The sequence below is a fragment of the Drosophila suzukii genome, chromosome 3 (genome assembly GCF_043229965.1).
Source record: "Drosophila suzukii chromosome 3, CBGP_Dsuzu_IsoJpt1.0, whole genome shotgun sequence".
Classification (NCBI taxonomy): domain Eukaryota; kingdom Metazoa; phylum Arthropoda; class Insecta; order Diptera; family Drosophilidae; genus Drosophila; species Drosophila suzukii.
Window position 1 is genome coordinate 3,429,390 of NC_092082.1, and position 19,047 is coordinate 3,448,436.

The 19,047-nt window shown below is 38.9% G+C and overlaps 1 protein-coding gene across 1 annotated transcript; it reads left to right on the top strand.

Moving 5' to 3' along the window:
• Positions 1-1,851: 1,851 nt before the first annotated feature.
• Positions 1,852-18,072, top strand: FMRFaR (FMRFamide Receptor). Its single transcript, XM_017077923.4, has 2 exons — positions 1,852-2,429; positions 15,797-18,072. Exon 2 carries the CDS (start codon positions 16,049-16,051, stop codon positions 17,696-17,698), a length of 1,650 nt encoding a protein of 549 aa, XP_016933412.2. The 5' UTR covers positions 1,852-2,429; positions 15,797-16,048; the 3' UTR covers positions 17,699-18,072.
• Positions 18,073-19,047: the final 975 nt, after the last annotated feature.

Consider the following 19,047-nt stretch of genomic DNA (forward strand, 5'->3'; position numbering starts at 1 on the left):
TTTACTTTGCTGACCACTGGTCAGCTGCCAATAAATCGGCTGGCAGTGGGCGGTCTCTTTGGGCGCTGGATTTGTTGTGCAATTGTGCGAGTCAAGTGAGTCCGCAGTGGGAAGGGTCATAAAGGTTAAGCCAAGTGGAAATGTCGGGTGATTAATCTGAAACTCCCCCAAAAAGGTTGCGTTCCGCTGGTCAGCGACGATTCTATTATAAAACTTTTAGATCGCCGGGCGGTTAAAGTGTCAACAGCGAGGCAAATAAATGAAAACTCTTTGGCGCGTCATGCCATTGATTGGCACGACCACCCACAAGCGCCAGTCTTACTTTCCCAAATTGTTGTCTTTCGGGGCGTAAGGAAGGAAACATCATCTGTCAGCCAGCCAGGCAGCCTGGCAGCCGTCTTATTGGGAAATGAAAATATTAAAAATATATTCCGACTGTCGGGGCAAAAGGAAAGCCATCGTACTGACAGGTGCAGGAAGGGAAAAGGAGCGACCCAGTGGGAAAATAAATCAGCCAGCCGTAATCCGCAGCGTTGTCTCTGGACTGGGCTTTGCAAGTTTCGCCGCCTTTTCTATGGCTTTTCAGCCGAAGAAAAAGCCTTAAAACTCAGGCACATGCCACCGAAGGATCAAGTTTGAGGGCTTCTGCAAAAAGCCTAAAAATTAATGTACAGGATGTATTCAAAAAAACATTTTGCGGGGGACATAGCTGGAATTTAATTTAGTTTTTTCCAGAACTGTGAGGACTTGAACAGCTGAAACCTTAGAAAAGAAATACAATATGTGTGGGCGGATAATTTATTGTGAAGTTTGATAAACGCATTTTTGCCAGCAGATAGTATCAATCATAAAATATCAAAGTTCGAAATGGCATTGAAGAAAATGTAAGAGTTCAATGGGTCTTAAAAGGGCAAATACACAAAGAAATAAATCAAAAAGAAATTTACTTTGAAATTTTAAAATTTATTGTTAGTAAATGATAATAAATATTGTTGTATATATAAGTGTTTTAAATATAATGAACCGAAATAATTAATTACAGGAAAACATAAGAATGAATATTATATATTTAATTTAAGTAACCATAAACAAAAAAATAAAAATTCTTCTTCAAATAATTCGTAGAATTACAGTATTTTTATAAAGCTTGTTACATTATTCAGTTAATGCTTATTAAAAAACTTATGTTTTCTTTCTCAAACATTTTATTTCTGACTAAGTTTTATATCAAAACTTTTGAACATGGCGCACAGTTAGCAAGCCCCATCAATGCAATTAAAAACGGCTAATGACTTGTGACCGCTGACGAAAAACTTAGCTATATTTGGACATGGAAGTTCCAAAAGCACTTGGCTTATCCTTCGCCCACTTCCGCTGGAAACAATGCTCGGCGGTCTGCTGCCCAAACAATAAACATTAAATTAATTTCCTCGAGCGCTCTTCACCCACGCAGCGAGTAAATTTCACTTATCCCACCCATCTGAGTTTAGTAGTGCATTTCCGGCGGGCATGGGGAAATATACTAGTGTATACAGTATACGGGCGTCTAGGCGTTCCTCAATTGCACAAACACAAACTGGGTCGTTGTGGTCATTATAGAGGGCATAAAACTTGATTGTTCGCCTTACGACATTTGGCTGCCTTATAAATAGACGGACAGACACTTTCACCGGGTGCAATGGTTATTGCAGTGTTGCAGCAACATGCAGCTTGCAGTAATGACGGCGCCAATTTTCTTTATGAATGAATTTTCCCCGCCGAAGAAGCAACTTTTCCGCGGCGCATGCGTACTGCAGTTCAGCAACATTGTTGCCAAGCGGCAAGCCGGAAAAACTAAGCGGAAAATTCGGCGGCACAGTTGGCAGACAGCTTTCAACGCGTTCGCGCCACAAAAAGCGTTCGGCAAGCGAATTTCGATATATTTAAAAATATCACTCATACGCACGGGAGAGCGAGTGTATTAAAACGAGAGTGAGAGTGCACTGATATTCACCAAATAAATAAATAGAAACCAAGTTTTGTTTATCCAATTCGAAACGGAGAAAGTGTTTAAATAATACCTACTGTAGTATATAATCAAGTGAAATCGCCTGCCAGCAGCGCATTAATTTATAAATAAATATATTAAATATATTCTGGCCTGTGTGAGTGAGCAGCATCGATAAAAAGCTCCCAGAATATTTTTTTTTGGGAAGCGAAACGTCCAAATTATCTCCGCCGAAAACCGAGGAAGCCAAAGAACTCTCAGCCCCAGAAGAAAAAAAAAGAAAACAACAAATCGAATCGTAGATCATTCCATTCCAATTTAATTAACCCCATCGCACCGACAATCCCTTGGCATTGATTGTTGACACTCTCGCCGCCAAGATATGCAAATGGGAATATGCGAATATCTTGCACACCCACGAGTTGTAAATTAAATTCCCAAGGTAAGCAAATAACTCTTAATAAGCCTATTAAAAAAACAGCAAAGGGAAACAAAAACAAGGCGGGAAACGTGTGTCATAAACCATGCGTTTCCTTAAGAAAGCAAAATGTCAAGTGGCTTTTTTTATTAGCATCCTTGGGTGTGGAAAATCCTCATGATTTTCATGTCGATAAGCCGCAGCATGTTGAATATTAAAAAGATTAATTTATGGCTGTGGGAACCCCGCATGTGGCTTGTCGCACGAAGATATTCCACAAAGGCATTTTTTATCATTGTCTGGGAATTACGAGGGAGAAGGACTCTCTGCCGCTGACGGGTCATCCGTGAGATGCAGTCGCTCCAACACATTCGATTTGCCTGAAAGTTTTCATTGAAAGTGGCTTCCTCAGTTTCTGGCTTTTATTATGACTTCCGAATTCTAAGGAAAACATCTTGAAAAGAGTTCTTTATTGCATAAGGGGAACAAACAGTGCTGGGATATAGCACAGGCACTTATCGAATTCTATAAAATTTGGATAACAATGCAGGAAAAGTGGGATCTTCTTACTGAGTACTGCAATATATTTTCAATTTGGCTTTACCTTAATGGGAATACAATTTACAAAGAAAAATAAAGCCCATTCAATATAAACAAACGAAATACAAAGCGTATTATGTTTTTTATAAGCCATTACCTATTTTTAACTCAATAAAATGTAAATAAAAATTCCAGTTTTTAATTTTTTACTAAACATAAAAAATATTTTTTCCCTTTGGTATAAAAAATATTTCAACAGCAATTTTCTAAGAAGACTTTTAATATCATTGCATTGCAACAAGAATCTCAAAGTATTAGAATTTTAAACTATAAAGGCTGCACTTTCTTTAAAGGCGAAACTTTGCTGTCAAAACCATTTTGCGTTTCGAGAATATATATTTCATATAATACAAACAAAGTAACCAATAAATGCATGAAACTCAGTTGTATTTAAGCTAGCATTAAATTAAATAAGGTAGCCTGGGGCTCTGTTTGTTGTACTAAACAACTATTTTGTTTTGCTTCTGGTTGCCAAACTTTGTTTGCAGTCACTTTTGGGCAGGTGAAGCAAAAAGATTTTCATTTTAATTAAAAGCAGAAACCTAATAAGAGATGATAGAAAGATTAAAGTGAGAACTACTTCAAGAATGCCCATGAAAAAGTTTTCGCCAGAATTTCTTGGCCTTAAACAAATAAGAGAGCACTTGTAAAGTAAATTTACATGCCACATCTTTTTGTTGGCAGTATATATTTTCGTCCAGGTGCTGCCATTCAAATTTATTCACATGCATTTCTCTTATCCACAAACTGCATATTAATTAACTAAATGCTGAGAATTTATTTATACACGAGAAGGAATAGGAAAAGAGAAAGGGTGAACTTAGGAATAACTCAGGCTCAGCTGAAAAATGGAAAGCAGCCGCAATGTATTTTTTGTTGGCCTTGTCTTAAATTCCACAGGCAAACAGATCTTGAGCCTTTTCATCCTTCGCTGCTACTTAATGTCGCAATGATTAAGTATACCACGCGTGGTACTTTGCAGGCAACAATGCAGCGATTATTTACCCTAAACGCAGCCATTCAGAAAAACAACCGCGAGCACCATTTAATAGAAAAATAGAAGATTACACAGAAATACAACTTTTAAACAATTTAAAATTTTATAATAAATCACATAAATTTAAATTAGATTCCGAAATTTATAATGTTTAGTTTGCCTTAAAAATGTTAAATTGGTATCTAATAATATAATTATTATTTAATTTTATACTTATTTCTTGACCTGACAGTATACAGAGTTAAACTTAAAATATATTATTTTCAGGCATGAATTTTATTACTTTAATTGATTATTTTTATTATTTTTCCTTTGAAAAGAATTAAAGTTAAATTAAAGGTATTAATTTATGAATTTCTTGAGCAGTATTCTAAGTGGCTACCCCATTTCTCTCCGTGTAAAAAGAGTAACAAAGACGAACGCGTTGGGGCATAAATCACTTGCTCTTCGTAGAGAATCAAGCACCTGGCCATTGAGCAATCAAATGGTGCGAGTTTCGACAATTAGTGAAGCTGGATGCCGAATGCCTTTGGAAACCTCCGAAGCTCGGCAGGATGCTCATTAAAACCGAAATTGCAACAGAAAATGCAAATGACAGCGGGGCAAACCGAACAAAAACCGGGCTGGACATTCACAGCCATTCGAGCCGTCCCTCGTTTTGGCCAAAGTCGCATTTCTTTATTTCTTAGCGTTTTCCTTTGGTTCCGACTGCCAGAGTGTCGAGAGCAAAAGCCTTGAAACTGTCAACTAAAAATAAATCGCAAAGAGCTTGCTTTTCTCTCTCTCTCGCTGCGAAATATAATAATTATAATTTTGTGTTTTCATTTCATGCCGCCAACCAGATTCTTAGACTTTTATATGTTTTATATTTTATTTGGCTTTATATGCTCAACATGCGGCTGAGCACTCTCTGTTCTATACATTTTGCGTTCAGAAAACACTAATTCCAATGCTATATGTCTATAAGTAAAGCGAATACCGCAGGCACATGGAATCACAATGGAAAAGTGGATGGCAAACATAAGTTAATATACTTAAGCTGCTTAATTAAATAAATTCAGGAAAAATGGCAGGCGCGGAGTGATATATGGCCTAGACAAAGGTGCCGATTTATAAGGGTTCTAGAGGGGGTTTTCACTTATGTCTAGTTTTATTGTTTCTACATTTACATTTTAATTAATGGAAAAAAATCTCACACGAGTTATTTTCTTTTCAAAATTTTACCAATTATATCTTTGTTTATTTCAAGGAAATTATTAAAGCCATTGGAAATCTTTGGAAATTTAAATATGTCAACAACAAATATTTTATAGATTTAAAATAATATATTATTTTGTAACGACCTTCTTTTTTTCGATACTCAACATGCTAAAAATATTCATGCCTGCAATTCATTATGCCCTTAATTAATAGTTACCACCTGTTAAGCAATCAATAACCTTTTCATATCCGTTTCATCAACTCGAGAACTGTCGGTATGTCTCCACTTAAATAAGGAAAACAAATCTGCTCGGCACATGCCAGAAATCCCAGCCAAACGAGAATGACACAATCCAGACAATCCGGCGCCCAAACTAAACATGGATTTTCCACACCGAACCAACTGCACTCATGAAAATCCAACAAAGGAAAGCAACGGAAAATGGGAAAACAAAAAGGGGAATGAATGACGAAGAAGCATTCCACATGCAAATTGCTTTCTGAATAATTAAGCTTAATGTCGTTCACAGAATGAAACATTAATTGAAACTATTTGTCGTTCAACGTGAAAAGTAAAAGGATGGGACGTGTCTGTTCTAATTATCCTTACATTGATTTGGCAATAACACACGGCTGTAAATAAAATTCCATTTAATTATCCACATTCACTTTAATTGCATCGGCACTTGAAAGTGCAATTAGCACTACGGGCTGCATAGCCAGCACTTTATTCATAACGTATTTATGCGAAAAAAACGCGAAAAATCGTTTAAACCTTAACGGGAAACATTGTACGGCTCAGCCAAAGTTCACACCACTCATGCCCTTTGAATGCCCTTTTTTCCAAAAGAGTTTAAGGGCTTAAAGTTTTCCGGATGGCTTGCATGTAGATTTCAGTCAGCTTTTAGTGGTTAAGCCGCGTAATCCGAGCTGTATTTATGGTTCATTCAGCCATTCAGAAAGCTGTAAAAAGCGGTTTTCCCAAAACTGGAGATGTTTAATGGTTTTGGGAATGCCAGTTGGTGTCGCTTTGATTTTAAGTCTACTTTACTGTCTATTTTTAAAGATAAAATATTTGTGGTTTTTATTTTGGAACTTCAAGTGGTTCCATATTTTCAGAGCACCTTGAAAAAAAATATAATTACTTTCTTTATTAAATATGTTAACTGTATTGTCAAATGTTTTGGTTTATATCTTTGCTTATGAAAAGGACATTCAAAAGGGCACTCAACATCCCCGAAGCGGTCTTTGATATTTGTTGTTTTTCCAAAAAACATGTGAAACAACAAAAGCCGAGAAAAGCCCCATGCCCAAGTAACAAAGACCAAAAGGCAGTGAAACCGAAAAGCCTGTGTTTTCCTTCTTTTTTTTCGCGTGACAAAAAGGAAGTGGTGGGGAATTCCGAATACCAGAACTGCCGCAATAAAGCCAGCTGTGGGGAAAAATTGCCAGCCAGGATCGAGTGCTTCTCTATTTTTTTTAGCCAAGCCAAACCAAACCAAACCAAGCCAGGCTGGGAAAAAGCAATTTTGGGACTGGTCGTGTGGGCGATTTACCAATGTCAGGGCCGTAAAAAGTAAATGTATGAGTCACTCGCAGGCAGAGCAACTAACACAGGACACGTGCGGGCCGTCAAGAGTGGCAAAAGGGTCAGAGGCATTAAAGATAATTGCTCTTATAATTGCCCGGAGAAGGTCCCGACCGAAAGCACTTCTATGCTCGCCTCTAATTGAGATAATCGCATTAGGACCCCAGGGTTGAAACAATGGAACTCGTGGGGGGGGGGATGGATGGTATGGGTCAACGATGCTCAACGACACCTGCAGTCCGATGACCGCAAATCGCTGACCACTTAACATGCAAACAACTGCAGCGGACACTGCCAGTTAATCAAAATGCTGCCGCTGCACAGATAACAAATGCCATTTCACCAAATATCACGCATACGCAGCGTGTGACCCGGCGCCCTTTGCCCTCCATTTATTCTGGTTTCCTGCACTCTGTGGTTAACTGAGCAAAACCGCAAGCATCGCAACACCCACGGCCACAATTACATGTATCATATAATCAACAACAGCAATTGACGCACTCTTTGTTTCACTAACCTGGCCATAAATTACGTCAGCATAGATCCACAATCGGATTCGACAAGGGAATATATATTGATTTCATTATACAATCAAGGGAATAAGTCGCACAGAGGTCCTGATTATGCTCACTGAGGAAAACATGTATTATAACATAATTAAAACGTAAAAAAAATATATATATTTAATAAAATATATAATAGATGGACATTTTTTAAATAAATAAAAATTATTTATTAGGAATACTGTTCTCATTACCTTTAAAGATATTGCTTAGTAGTATCTCTTTAAATCACAGTATATATATGCATTATTGACAGCTCTCTAAATTTATCTCTGTTTTCTCATGTGTTGGCCACTGCAGCTGCCGGCTTTATCTTATCTAAACTTCAGTTGCTCGCATGTCTCGCTTGTCGTAAGCCGCTTAAATTTTCGCAAGCCTCAAATCTAATAATCTTGCAAAGTTATTTCAAACGCCGTGTGTGGGCCAAATCTAAACCTCTTGTTGACCAACGAAACATAAACAGTTTACATAAATGAAATTGATATATTATGTGATGTGATGATACTTAAAGCTGCTTAGAAGACTGAGCATCTCATTTGTTAAATATTAATATATTCAAACTTCTTTGCACTAATTTTATATCGAAAACAGACTTATTTAATACCAAATAATTTCATCAACGATTCCTCAACGTTTTAACTTATTAGTTTTACAAACAAAAATATTATAAACTTAAATGCTTTACAAAATGAAGTTTTCTATCATTCAAGATGGAACTAAATGTGTTAAATTTTCTCATCATAATTCCCATTTTTATACATATTACGTCTACTATTTTTCCCAGTAACCATCTAGTTACAGATACAAAACTATATGAGCGTGTGCTCTGACTGATTTGCTTGGCTACTTGACGAGCTATCAGTCGGCGCTCGCATTTTGGCCCCATTCTGTTGGTATCTGTCTCTTTGTTTGCTGGTCAAATGGATCGTTGATGTGAGTGTGGGTGTGATTCGTTTTTGGTTTTGGCCACTTAAGCTTGATTGATGTGTCAAAATTGTGACATTCAATGGGCCCGGCGGTGTGAGAATTCGTGATATTTACACGTGGCAACGACACATTTAGTGCGAGTTCGATCCCTTAAATGATTTAGTGGCCACACTTGTTGCCAGACAATTCGATAGGGACCGACAAGAAATAAAGTGAATTAAATCATTAGAGTGTGACAAACACAGGACCTTCATTAAGGGATAATGGCCAATAGAAATGGAAATACTATATTCAGCAAAAACCAATTTCAATGGCGATTAGGGGCAATCCGTTTTGGGACACGAAAATGTTTCCTACTAATTTGGTGTTAGTTTCTGTTAGTCTCTATAATAGAGATTACGGGTTGTGGTACATATATGTATTTGAACTGACATGATATAAAGAACTTTATTATATTGATGGGCATATAATTTTTATATGATCAAAGGCAGATAAGAGAATAAAAATCAGTATCACCTCAAACTTCTTGGAGATAAGACGTGTTACCTCTGTGCTCCCGTAGTGCTAATCGCAAACAGCAGCTCTTGCTAGCTTACCAGCAAAAAAACAAACAAGTGCACAAAACAAAATTCGCAACAATCAAAAACAACAAACACAACAAACACATCAAACACAAATCCACGTGCCGGGCGCCAGCCCAATAAAAACAACAACAATGGATAAACCGCCTGACATAAGTAGAACATCAATATACAACAAACACCTAGGCGAACCAAAATACATTGTAATCACCAGAACCGACAATAAGTCTTTTGAAAATGTATCACCCTTCCTAATTAAAAAAACCATCGATTTCGCGTGCGGAGGAGAAGTGGAGTCATGCAAAAACACTCGATCGGGCTACTTATTAGTTAAAACTAAGAACAATTTACAAGCAAACAAATTACTTAGAATAAAAAACATGGCAGACATTGAAGTAAAAGCCACCGAACACAAGACCTTGAACTTCTCTAAGGGGGTCATATACTGCAACGAATTACGCAGTATAGACGAAACCGAAATACTAAACGAACTAAAACATCAAAAAGTCACTGAAGTGCGAAAAATCCTAAAAAAACAAGATCAAGCTTTAACAGAAACTGGCTTAATTATAATAACATTCCAAACCCTTACTCTCCCAGACTCCCTGAACATTGGATACGAAAAGATCCGCGTACGCCCATACATCCCGCTCCCATTAAGGTGCAGAAAATGCCTACGATTTGGACACCCGACTCCAACCTGTAAAAGCCCCGATGAACTTTGCAAGAATTGCTCCGAGAAAGTCCACACCGAAGAAAATGAGAAATGCAACAGCGAAAAATGCTGCATTAACTGCAAACACATGTTCGAAACAGACGCAAAACACAGCCCACTAGACCGCAGCTGCCCAACATTCATAAAACAAAAAGAACTGATCACAATAAAAACTACACAAAAAGTGGATCACAAAACTGCACTAGAACTATACTACACTCGTCGCAACCAACATCTTAGCAACAGCTTTGCATCTGTCCTATCTAAACAACAGACCCCCAAAACAACAACTACCACAAAAATAACACCCACACCCCAGCACACAAAACAAAACAATGACACACAAGCAACACACGAACATCAACAAAGAAAACTAACATCATACCAAGACCTCTCTACAGACACCTCCACACCAACTCAATTTACAAACACCACACCACCCCCACAAACTTCACCCGCTCACCAAACAACTGATGTTATCAGCATGGATCTCGACCCCCCTACCACCTCAAAGGTCAACATGGCAAGCGAAAGGACCCAAGATCTGAAACTACGTATTTTCTCTAAGGACAAAAACAAGACACTAACAACCAACTTAAAAGCCACCAAAACTAACCAACCAAAAAATCTTAACAAAAACAAGCACATTAACATAAGCGACTCAGAAAGTATGTGACACTTTTAGCAGCAGTTAGCAAAAAACAGGTACTCAATCAACTAATCCTTTACCAACAACAAACTACTGGCTTTTAAAATGACTATGAAGATTATACAATGGAATATGAATGGATATATCAACAACTACGGCGAACTTCAAACAATCATTAAAAAACACACACCACTTATAGTATCTTTACAAGAAACACATATAAAATTTACCAGTCACATTCCCATACCCATTAACTATATACTTATTTCAAAAAACACCTCATCTTCCCACGGTGGCGTAGGTCTCCTAGCCCACAAATCACTGCAAGCTCGAGAAATAACCCTTAGCGACGATTTTGACGCGGTATGCATGGAACTGAACTCCAAACTTAAATTCAGAATTATCTCAGCCTACATCGCACCTAACAAATCTTTCTCACTGCAAAACCTTCAGGCCGTACTAGACACCTCACACATACCCACCTTGATCACTGGCGACTTTAACGGTTGGCACAAAAACTGGGGCTCAAATCAGAACAACACAAGGGGAAAAATATTAGAGAAATTTATAACCCAATCAAACTATATTTTATTAAACGACATGTCTCCTACTCACTTTAGCACACACAACACACTAACAAACGTTGATCTAACTTTCAGCAGCCCAATGCTACAAATCGACAGCAAATGGCAAACAGAAGATAATCTGTTTGGCAGCGACCACTTCCCCATAATTATTACCCTCTTCACCTCCAACACATCGAACCGCCAAGTCACTCCACGTAAGCCTACATTTCTAACCGACAAAGCAAACTGGCAAGAATTTTGCCAGCTAACTGAAGAATACTCCGCACAAAGACAACCAAGCACAAACATAAACAAGGAAGCTGCAACAATCCACAAAATAATCCTCTCCAGCGCCCACAAGGCAATACCCCAAACACACCCTATAAGTAAGACCCAAAATGTACCATGGTGGAACAATAACCTTAGCAAACTGAGAGCAGACAAAATGAAGAAATGGCACGATCTAAGAAGAAACATAACTACAGAACACATCCTGAAATACAAAAAAGCAAATGCACTATTTAGACTAACACTAAAACAAGATAAAAAACAAAGTATAAACAACTTCACTTCCCAAATCTCACCCGAAACACCCCCTAAAACAATCTGGAGCAACATCCGACGATTTTGCGGACTCAACCCTCAAAAAAACATACACTGCATATTTAACCCAACCACAAACCAAAACACCACCCACAAACTAGAAATCGCAGACTTATTTTGCAAAAATTTTTCAGAAATATCATCCGATACAAATTTTACCACCACATTCATACACCAAAAGCAAACATCACTTAATAACACACACACCCTGTCATACATTCCCAGCAAAAGAGCAATAGAAATAGAAAAGCCCATAACACCAATAGAATTCGCAGCAGCACTAAACACACTAAAAGGAAATACACCCGGACTGGACAGAATTAACTATACCATGATAAAAAACATAGGTAAAACAACAAAAAATAGAATAATAAGCCTGCAAAACTCAATATTAAATAACTACATCCCACAAACCTACAAAAATAGTCTTATAATACCAATAATAAAACCAAACACAGATAAAACCAACCTAAATTCATACCGGCCAATCTCACTAAACTCATGTCTATCAAAAATTCTTGATAAAATCATAGCAAAACGACTGTGGTGGTTTGTACTAAACGACAAACTTATCCAAAACAGCCAAACTGGTTTCAGAAAAGGTAAATCAGCTATGGACAGTCTACTGCTAGTTGACCATCTATTAGCAAGAGCTATCTCAAGAAGAAACCACGCATCCATCATATCCCTAGATTTCGCAAAAGCTTTCGACAGAATTGGAATCCACTCCATACTCAATCAACTCGCCAGTTGGAAAACAGGACCAAAAATAACCAACTACATAAAAAACAAGGAAGAACGCTATAGTCGAGTACCTCGACTATCAGATACCCGTTACTCAGCTATATGGAGATATGCAAGCAGCAAAGCGAGATTAAAATGCGCCACCTACCGGCGGTATACAGATTTAAGCGTTATGGGCGTTAGAGTGGGCGTGGCAAATTTTTTTTTGGATCAATCGATAGGTATCGACGAGACCAATACATTTCAGTTAAAATTTCTTATCTAGCATGAAAATTGTGGGCGTCACAGGTTTTCGCGGTTTGTGGGCGTTAAAGTGGGCGTGGCAAACTTTTTTTTGGGTCAATCGATAGGTATTGATGAGAACAATACATTTCAGTTAAAATTTTTATTCTAGCATCAAAACTGTAGGAGCCACAGTTTTGGGCGGTTTGTGGGCGTTAGAGTGGGCGTGGCACTGTGCTGAAACAAACTTGCGCTGCGCAGGAATCTCAGGAATCTGCGTGCCTAATCCCAGTATTGTAACTCTCATAGTTTCCGAGATCTCAGCGTTCATACGGACAGACGGACAGACGGACAGACGGACAGACGGACAGACGGACAGACGGACAGACGGACAGACGGACATGGCTAGATCGACTCGGCTAGTGATCCTGATCAAGAATATATATACTTTGTGGGGTCGGAAACGCTTCCTTCTGCCTGTTACATACTTTCCGACGAATCTAGTATACCCTTTTACTCTACGAGTAACGGGTATAACTATATGACAAACAGAAAAATACTGGTTCGTATCAACTCCGACCTCTCTTCCTTTCAACCCATCCAAAACGGCATACCTCAAGGCTCTCCACTTTCCGTGATCCTCTTTGTGATAGCATACAACCAACTAGCAGAAAAACTCACTCTTCATCCCAACATTAGCCTAAGCGCATATGCGGACGACTTTAACTTGATACTAAAACTAAAAAACAGAAAAAATATCAACATAAACCTTAACCCCATCATAACCACCATACTGGACTGGGCCGAATACTCTGGCGCCAAGCTCTCGACCACAAAATGCAAACACCTGCACGTCTGCAGAAAGCACAACTGCAACTGCACTTTATCCACGGGTAACATACAAATACAAAACGAAACATCACTAAAAATACTTGGCGTACATTTCAATAACAAATACAGGTGGAAAACGCACACTGAACTACTCTCACACAGCCTCAAACAATCAATTAACATAATAAAATGCCTCTCAAGCCCAAAATTCAACTGCAACACGTCTACACTCCTAAACGTCACAAAAGCAATCATCACCGCAAAAGCAGACTACGGCCTTCCAATCTACGGATATTGCCCACAAACAACATTACGAAAAGTAAAATCACCGATAAACACTGCCTTCAGAACTGCTCTTGGCGCATTCAGGACGACACCTATCGACAACATCCTGTACGAAGCACGCGCAGACCCACTAGAAGATAGACGTGACCTCCTAACAACAAACATTTTAAAATCCCTGATTAACGCCAAAAACTCCCCAATAATAAAAATTCTTAAATCATACCGACCACCAAAACGACCACAATACAAATCAACAATAGACCGCATAATAGAAAACTCCAAAGCGCACGACCTCCCCCTCAAACAAGTTACTCAGCGTGCACAGACCGCACCACCCTGGAACACTGATATGTTAAAAATCGACACATCGCTAAGTACATACAACAAAAAAAACACAACACCACAAATTTTTCGGAAACTATTCACAGAAATTAAGACAAAAGACAATCACAAATTCACCTACATTTACACAGATGGATCGCATACAAACACAATTACCAGCCTCGCAATCACAACCGAAACAGATAGCATAAAACTAGGCCTTCTACCACACTACTCGTCAGTGTTTTCCGCTGAGCTGCTAGCGATTGTAGAGGGGCTCGAAATATTAAAGAAGAAAAGAGGCAAATTTTGCATATGCTCTGACTCTCTCTCTGCCATCGACGCAATAAAAAACACAAACAATATTGAGCATTACATTTCACACGCCCGCAACCTGCTACAAAAATTCCCTAACAAATTCAAACTGCTCTGGATACCCGGCCACGTAGGAATACCAGGAAATGAACTGGCGGACTCCCTAGCAAAAAACGCAATCAAACAACCACTTATAACTATTGAAAATCTTAACACAAAAGACATACTAAAATATATAAAAAACACACACCAAGCCAAAACACTATTACATATAACGAAGACATCAGCCTGGTACCAGTCAATTAACCAACTCCAACTCAACAGCTACCACATCACAAAGAACAACCACTTATCCATCTCACGTTTAGACCAGATAAAAATAACAAGACTCAGACTTGGACACACCAAAATAACCCACACACACTACATCGATCCAAACCATACCAATACCTGCCCATTCTGCAACGACATTGTATCAATAAGACACTTACTTTCCACTTGCAACGCGCTAAACATCCAAAGACAACAAATATTTAATAACACCAATCCACTAGAAGCACTTTCCAATCCCACACCACCAAACATATCAAAAATTATACAATTTCTAAAAAACACAAATTTATACCACCGCATATAGGATAACTCTACCTAAGCTAAACAATAGAAATAAATACCTATAAGAAACCCTAAAAAATAATATTATATACAATTCGAGCTGAAGGCCCACGTCGCCATTGCTCAACATCATTGCTAGCTGATAATTTCAATTATTTGTTAGCTCTTTATAAATAAAAAAATAAATAAGAGAATAAAAATAAACGTGCTAAATTTTTGCAGTACTCGAGGGCTGATTAAATGCCTCTCTATAAGTAGAAAGTATTAAAGGATTCCTTTTTCTTCATAATATTATATTCCTGACTAAAAGCAAAGATAAGTGATACAAATCTCCTTAAATTTTCTTTAAGATTGTGGAATTCCCTGCATACTTGCTAAAATTCCCTTTCAACAAAGTGTAATAAGATATTCCTTAGGAAGCTCTTAACACGCCCACCCTCCGCCGTCTTGGAATAGTTAATTTCCAGAAAATTAAACTTCTGACGAGGCCAAGGGGATAACGAATGGGCAAATCATTTTGAAACGTAATAACCTTGTTCTAATTATATAACTAATTGTTACAAATTTACCTGTGAAAGCAGGCATCAATTAGGCTTCCTTTTAAGCAAGAAGGGTATGAGGCCGGCAATTGACACCAAAGGTATTAATAATGCGCACAGAAAATGTTTTGGGTCTCCGGCAAACATACATATATCTTACTTATTTCCCCACCAACAGCCAAGCACATAGGTTTGTTTGGGGGAACAAAGTAGAAGCTTCATGTTGCTAATCGATATAACCTAAGTTACCTGTCTCAAAGGCACTGAAAAGAATAATATATAATAATAATAATAATATTTTTTTACCCGCTCCTTAAATATAAAATTATTTTAAGTGCTGTTACAGTTTTACTATAAAGCAAAAATATTTCAAAATAGTTATGATAGAATTATTCACATTGTTCATAGGTCTATACTCGCATAGTTTAAGCAGAATAATATTTCTAACACCTTTTAGAAAAATATTTATTTCAGTGCAACATGCAACCTTGTTTAAAACGACCTTCCATTTTTCATTTCCTATTTTGCAGCTTAAAGTGTCGACGACGCCGGCTATAAGCCAGGACAAAGGACACCGTCATCAGGTGCTCGTGACCCCTCGCCCGTGACCAAGGAGGCAGGTGGAAGCACAATAGTACCCGACCTGTGGCCGCAGAATTGATGTCCGTGCGAAAGTTTCCAGTCAGCTACCTAAATGTTACGCCCACGATTCGAGTAGGGGTTGACTTGCGGATCGGGGACGTGGGTCCCCAGTAGACCCCAAACCCAGACCCCCCGCCACCATGAGTGGTGCATCGGTTGCGAGGCTCCTGCTCCGCTTGGAGCTACCCTCGCCGGGAGTAATGCCGCCACCGCCCACCGACTACGACTACGGAGGAGCCATCAGCGAGGATGAGTTCCTGGCCAGTGTGATGGCCACCGAGAGCCCAACGGTTCGATACGATCTGTACCCCCAAAACCACACTCAACCCAACTTGCAGCTCGTCCGTAACCACACGGAGGTGCAAACGGATCTGCAGTATCCCCATTACGACGATTTGGGTTTGGATCCTGAACCGAATTGGACGCGAATCTGCGAGGATGTGTACAATCCACTAATGGAAAACAATCGAATTGAGTTCTGGGTCTGTGGCGTGCTGATAAATATCGTTGGTGTCCTCGGCATCCTGGGCAATATAATCTCCATGATAATCCTCTCCCGACCCCAGATGAGATCGAGTATCAACTATCTACTCACTGGCCTGGCCCGCTGCGATACCGTACTTATCATCACCTCAATATTACTCTTCGGAATACCCTCTATATATCCGTATACGGGCCACCTCTTTGGCTACTACAACTACGTTTATCCATTTATATCGCCGGCGGTATTTCCCATAGGCATGATAGCCCAGACAGCTAGTATATATATGACATTTACTGTGACGCTGGAAAGATATGTGGCCGTTTGCCATCCCTTAAAAGCAAGGGCGCTCTGTACTTACGGAAGAGCCAAGATATACTTTATAGTATGCGTCTGCTTCTCCCTGGCCTACAATATGCCTCGATTTTGGGAGGTCCTGACTGTAACCTATCACGAACCCGGGAAAGATGTAATACTCCACTGCGTGAGACCCTCGAGATTGCGGAGATCGGAGGCCTATATCAATATATACATACACTGGTGTTACCTGATCGTGAACTATATAATACCCTTTCTCACCCTAGCCATACTGAATTGCCTGATATATAGACAGGTGAAGAGGGCAAATAGGGAGCGTCAGCGATTATCGAGATCGGAGAAGAGGGAAATTGGATTGGCCACAATGCTGCTATGTGTGGTGATAGTGTTCTTCATGCTGAACTTTCTACCCTTGGTACTCAATATATCGGAGGCCTTTTACAGCACCATCGATCACAAGATCACGAAGATCTCGAATCTATTGATCACCATCAACAGCAGCGTCAACTTCCTAATATACATCATTTTTGGCGAAAAGTTCAAGCGCATTTTTTTACTCATTTTTTTCAAGCGCCGCCTGAGTCGTGACCAACCGGATCTTATCCACTACGAGAGCTCCATATCGAACAACGGCGATGGGACGCTGAACCACCGATCCTCCGGCCGCTTCTCGAGGCACGGAACCCAGCGGAGCACCACCACCACCTATCTGGTGGCCACCGGAGGGCCAGGCGGTGGGGGATGCGTTGGTGGCGGTGGCAATAATTCCCTGAACAACGTTCGCCTGACCCAGGTATCGGGGTCACCCGGTCTGGTCAAGATCAAGCGGAACCGAGCTCCGTCCCCTGGACCAGTGGTATACTTTCCCGCCCGCGAGATGCAGAGATCCGCATCGACCACTAACTCAACCACCAATAATAATACATCTATTGGTTACGACTGGACGCTGCCGGATAGCAAGAAACTGGGACACGTCTCGTCCGGATTTTGAGACTGTCTCCTGGTGAATACGATGAGAGTGGGTCAAATGGAAGGGGTAACTCTAGTCCACTAGTCTTGTAAATACGATTAGTCAAGGAATAGGGCTTAGCAGACAGCTGTGGTCAAAATTATAGCTAGATTGAGATCATTTTATAAATTGAAAAAGCTATGATTGGCTTCAAGTTTACCACGATTTGTAAATTAGTCAGGAATTTTTACAGCTTATTTACAAATAATTTAAAATTTAAAAAACACAAAAAAGTTTCTTACTGTAAATTTTACTGAATTCGTTTTAATTTAATGAACTTTTAAGTTTTTTTCAAAAAATAAAGTGATAATTGTTACATATTTATATATGATCAATATAAGAAACTCCTAATTTCAATTCTATTTCAACAAGTACATAGGTACTTTTATACCGAAAATATATATTTATAACTGGATTTTTAAAAACATTTCGGAAATTTAAAAAAAAAGGTGAACCCACGTCCAATAAAACGTTTTTAAATAATTACAGAGCCAAAAATCAACTTATTTAACTTCAAGTGATATACCTTAAAAATGCCAATCCCTGAAGGTAGTGCTAGTATTTTGACCGCAGTTGTAATTACTATATATTGAACTGTACAGAAGGCATAAACTAAACGCTCCAAGCGTTGCGTTACTTTGTGATAAGCGTTAAGTGTTTCCTTTCCCAATTTCTCTACTTCTCCTCCTAAACTTTACTCGTTGATATAGCTCTTAAGACAGTTAGACTCGCCAGCGATCAGGCTGAAGAAAATAGTTTCTTAGACTGAGAATTTAATATTGTTTTCTCCGGACTTTATCCTTTTATATTCCCTTGTTCAATCAATTGAATTTGTATCAATTTCGCAGTAAATTAGTCGTTGAAACTTTTTCGAACCCAATATCGTTTCACTTTCCATTGGCCTTTGGTCAAAGTTTTATTTATTAGCGTAAACTTTGACTGCCTTTAATTAAATATCCTTTACACAGCATTTCACGGCCGAACTTGATGAATGATTTTCCTTTTCTTTGGCTGATTTGGGTGTCCTGAACTTTTCGATTTTCCTCACACTTTTCCGGAAACTGGGGTTCCTTGGGTCCAAAAATATAAAGGCCGGCAGTCTGTCAACTTGTCAGAAAGTTTTGAAAACGCCGCTCAAAGTTCAGTCAGCTCAAAAGTTTGCCAGCATTATTTAGTCGCCCCAAAAACTCAAGTAGCTCAATTTAACAGCAAATGCAACAATAATAAATAATGAAAGAAAAAGACATTTTCAGGTGTTCACCACAGAATTATATTTACTGCTCCTTGGCCCTCAATAACAAGTATAATCCTCTCTATTGTGTAAATACATT

What these genes read in the sequence shown, in the direction of transcription:
- FMRFaR (XM_017077923.4), top strand. Translation starts at nt 16,049, where the DNA reads ATGAGTGGTGCATCGGTTGCGAGGCTCCTGCTCCGCTTGGAGCTACCC.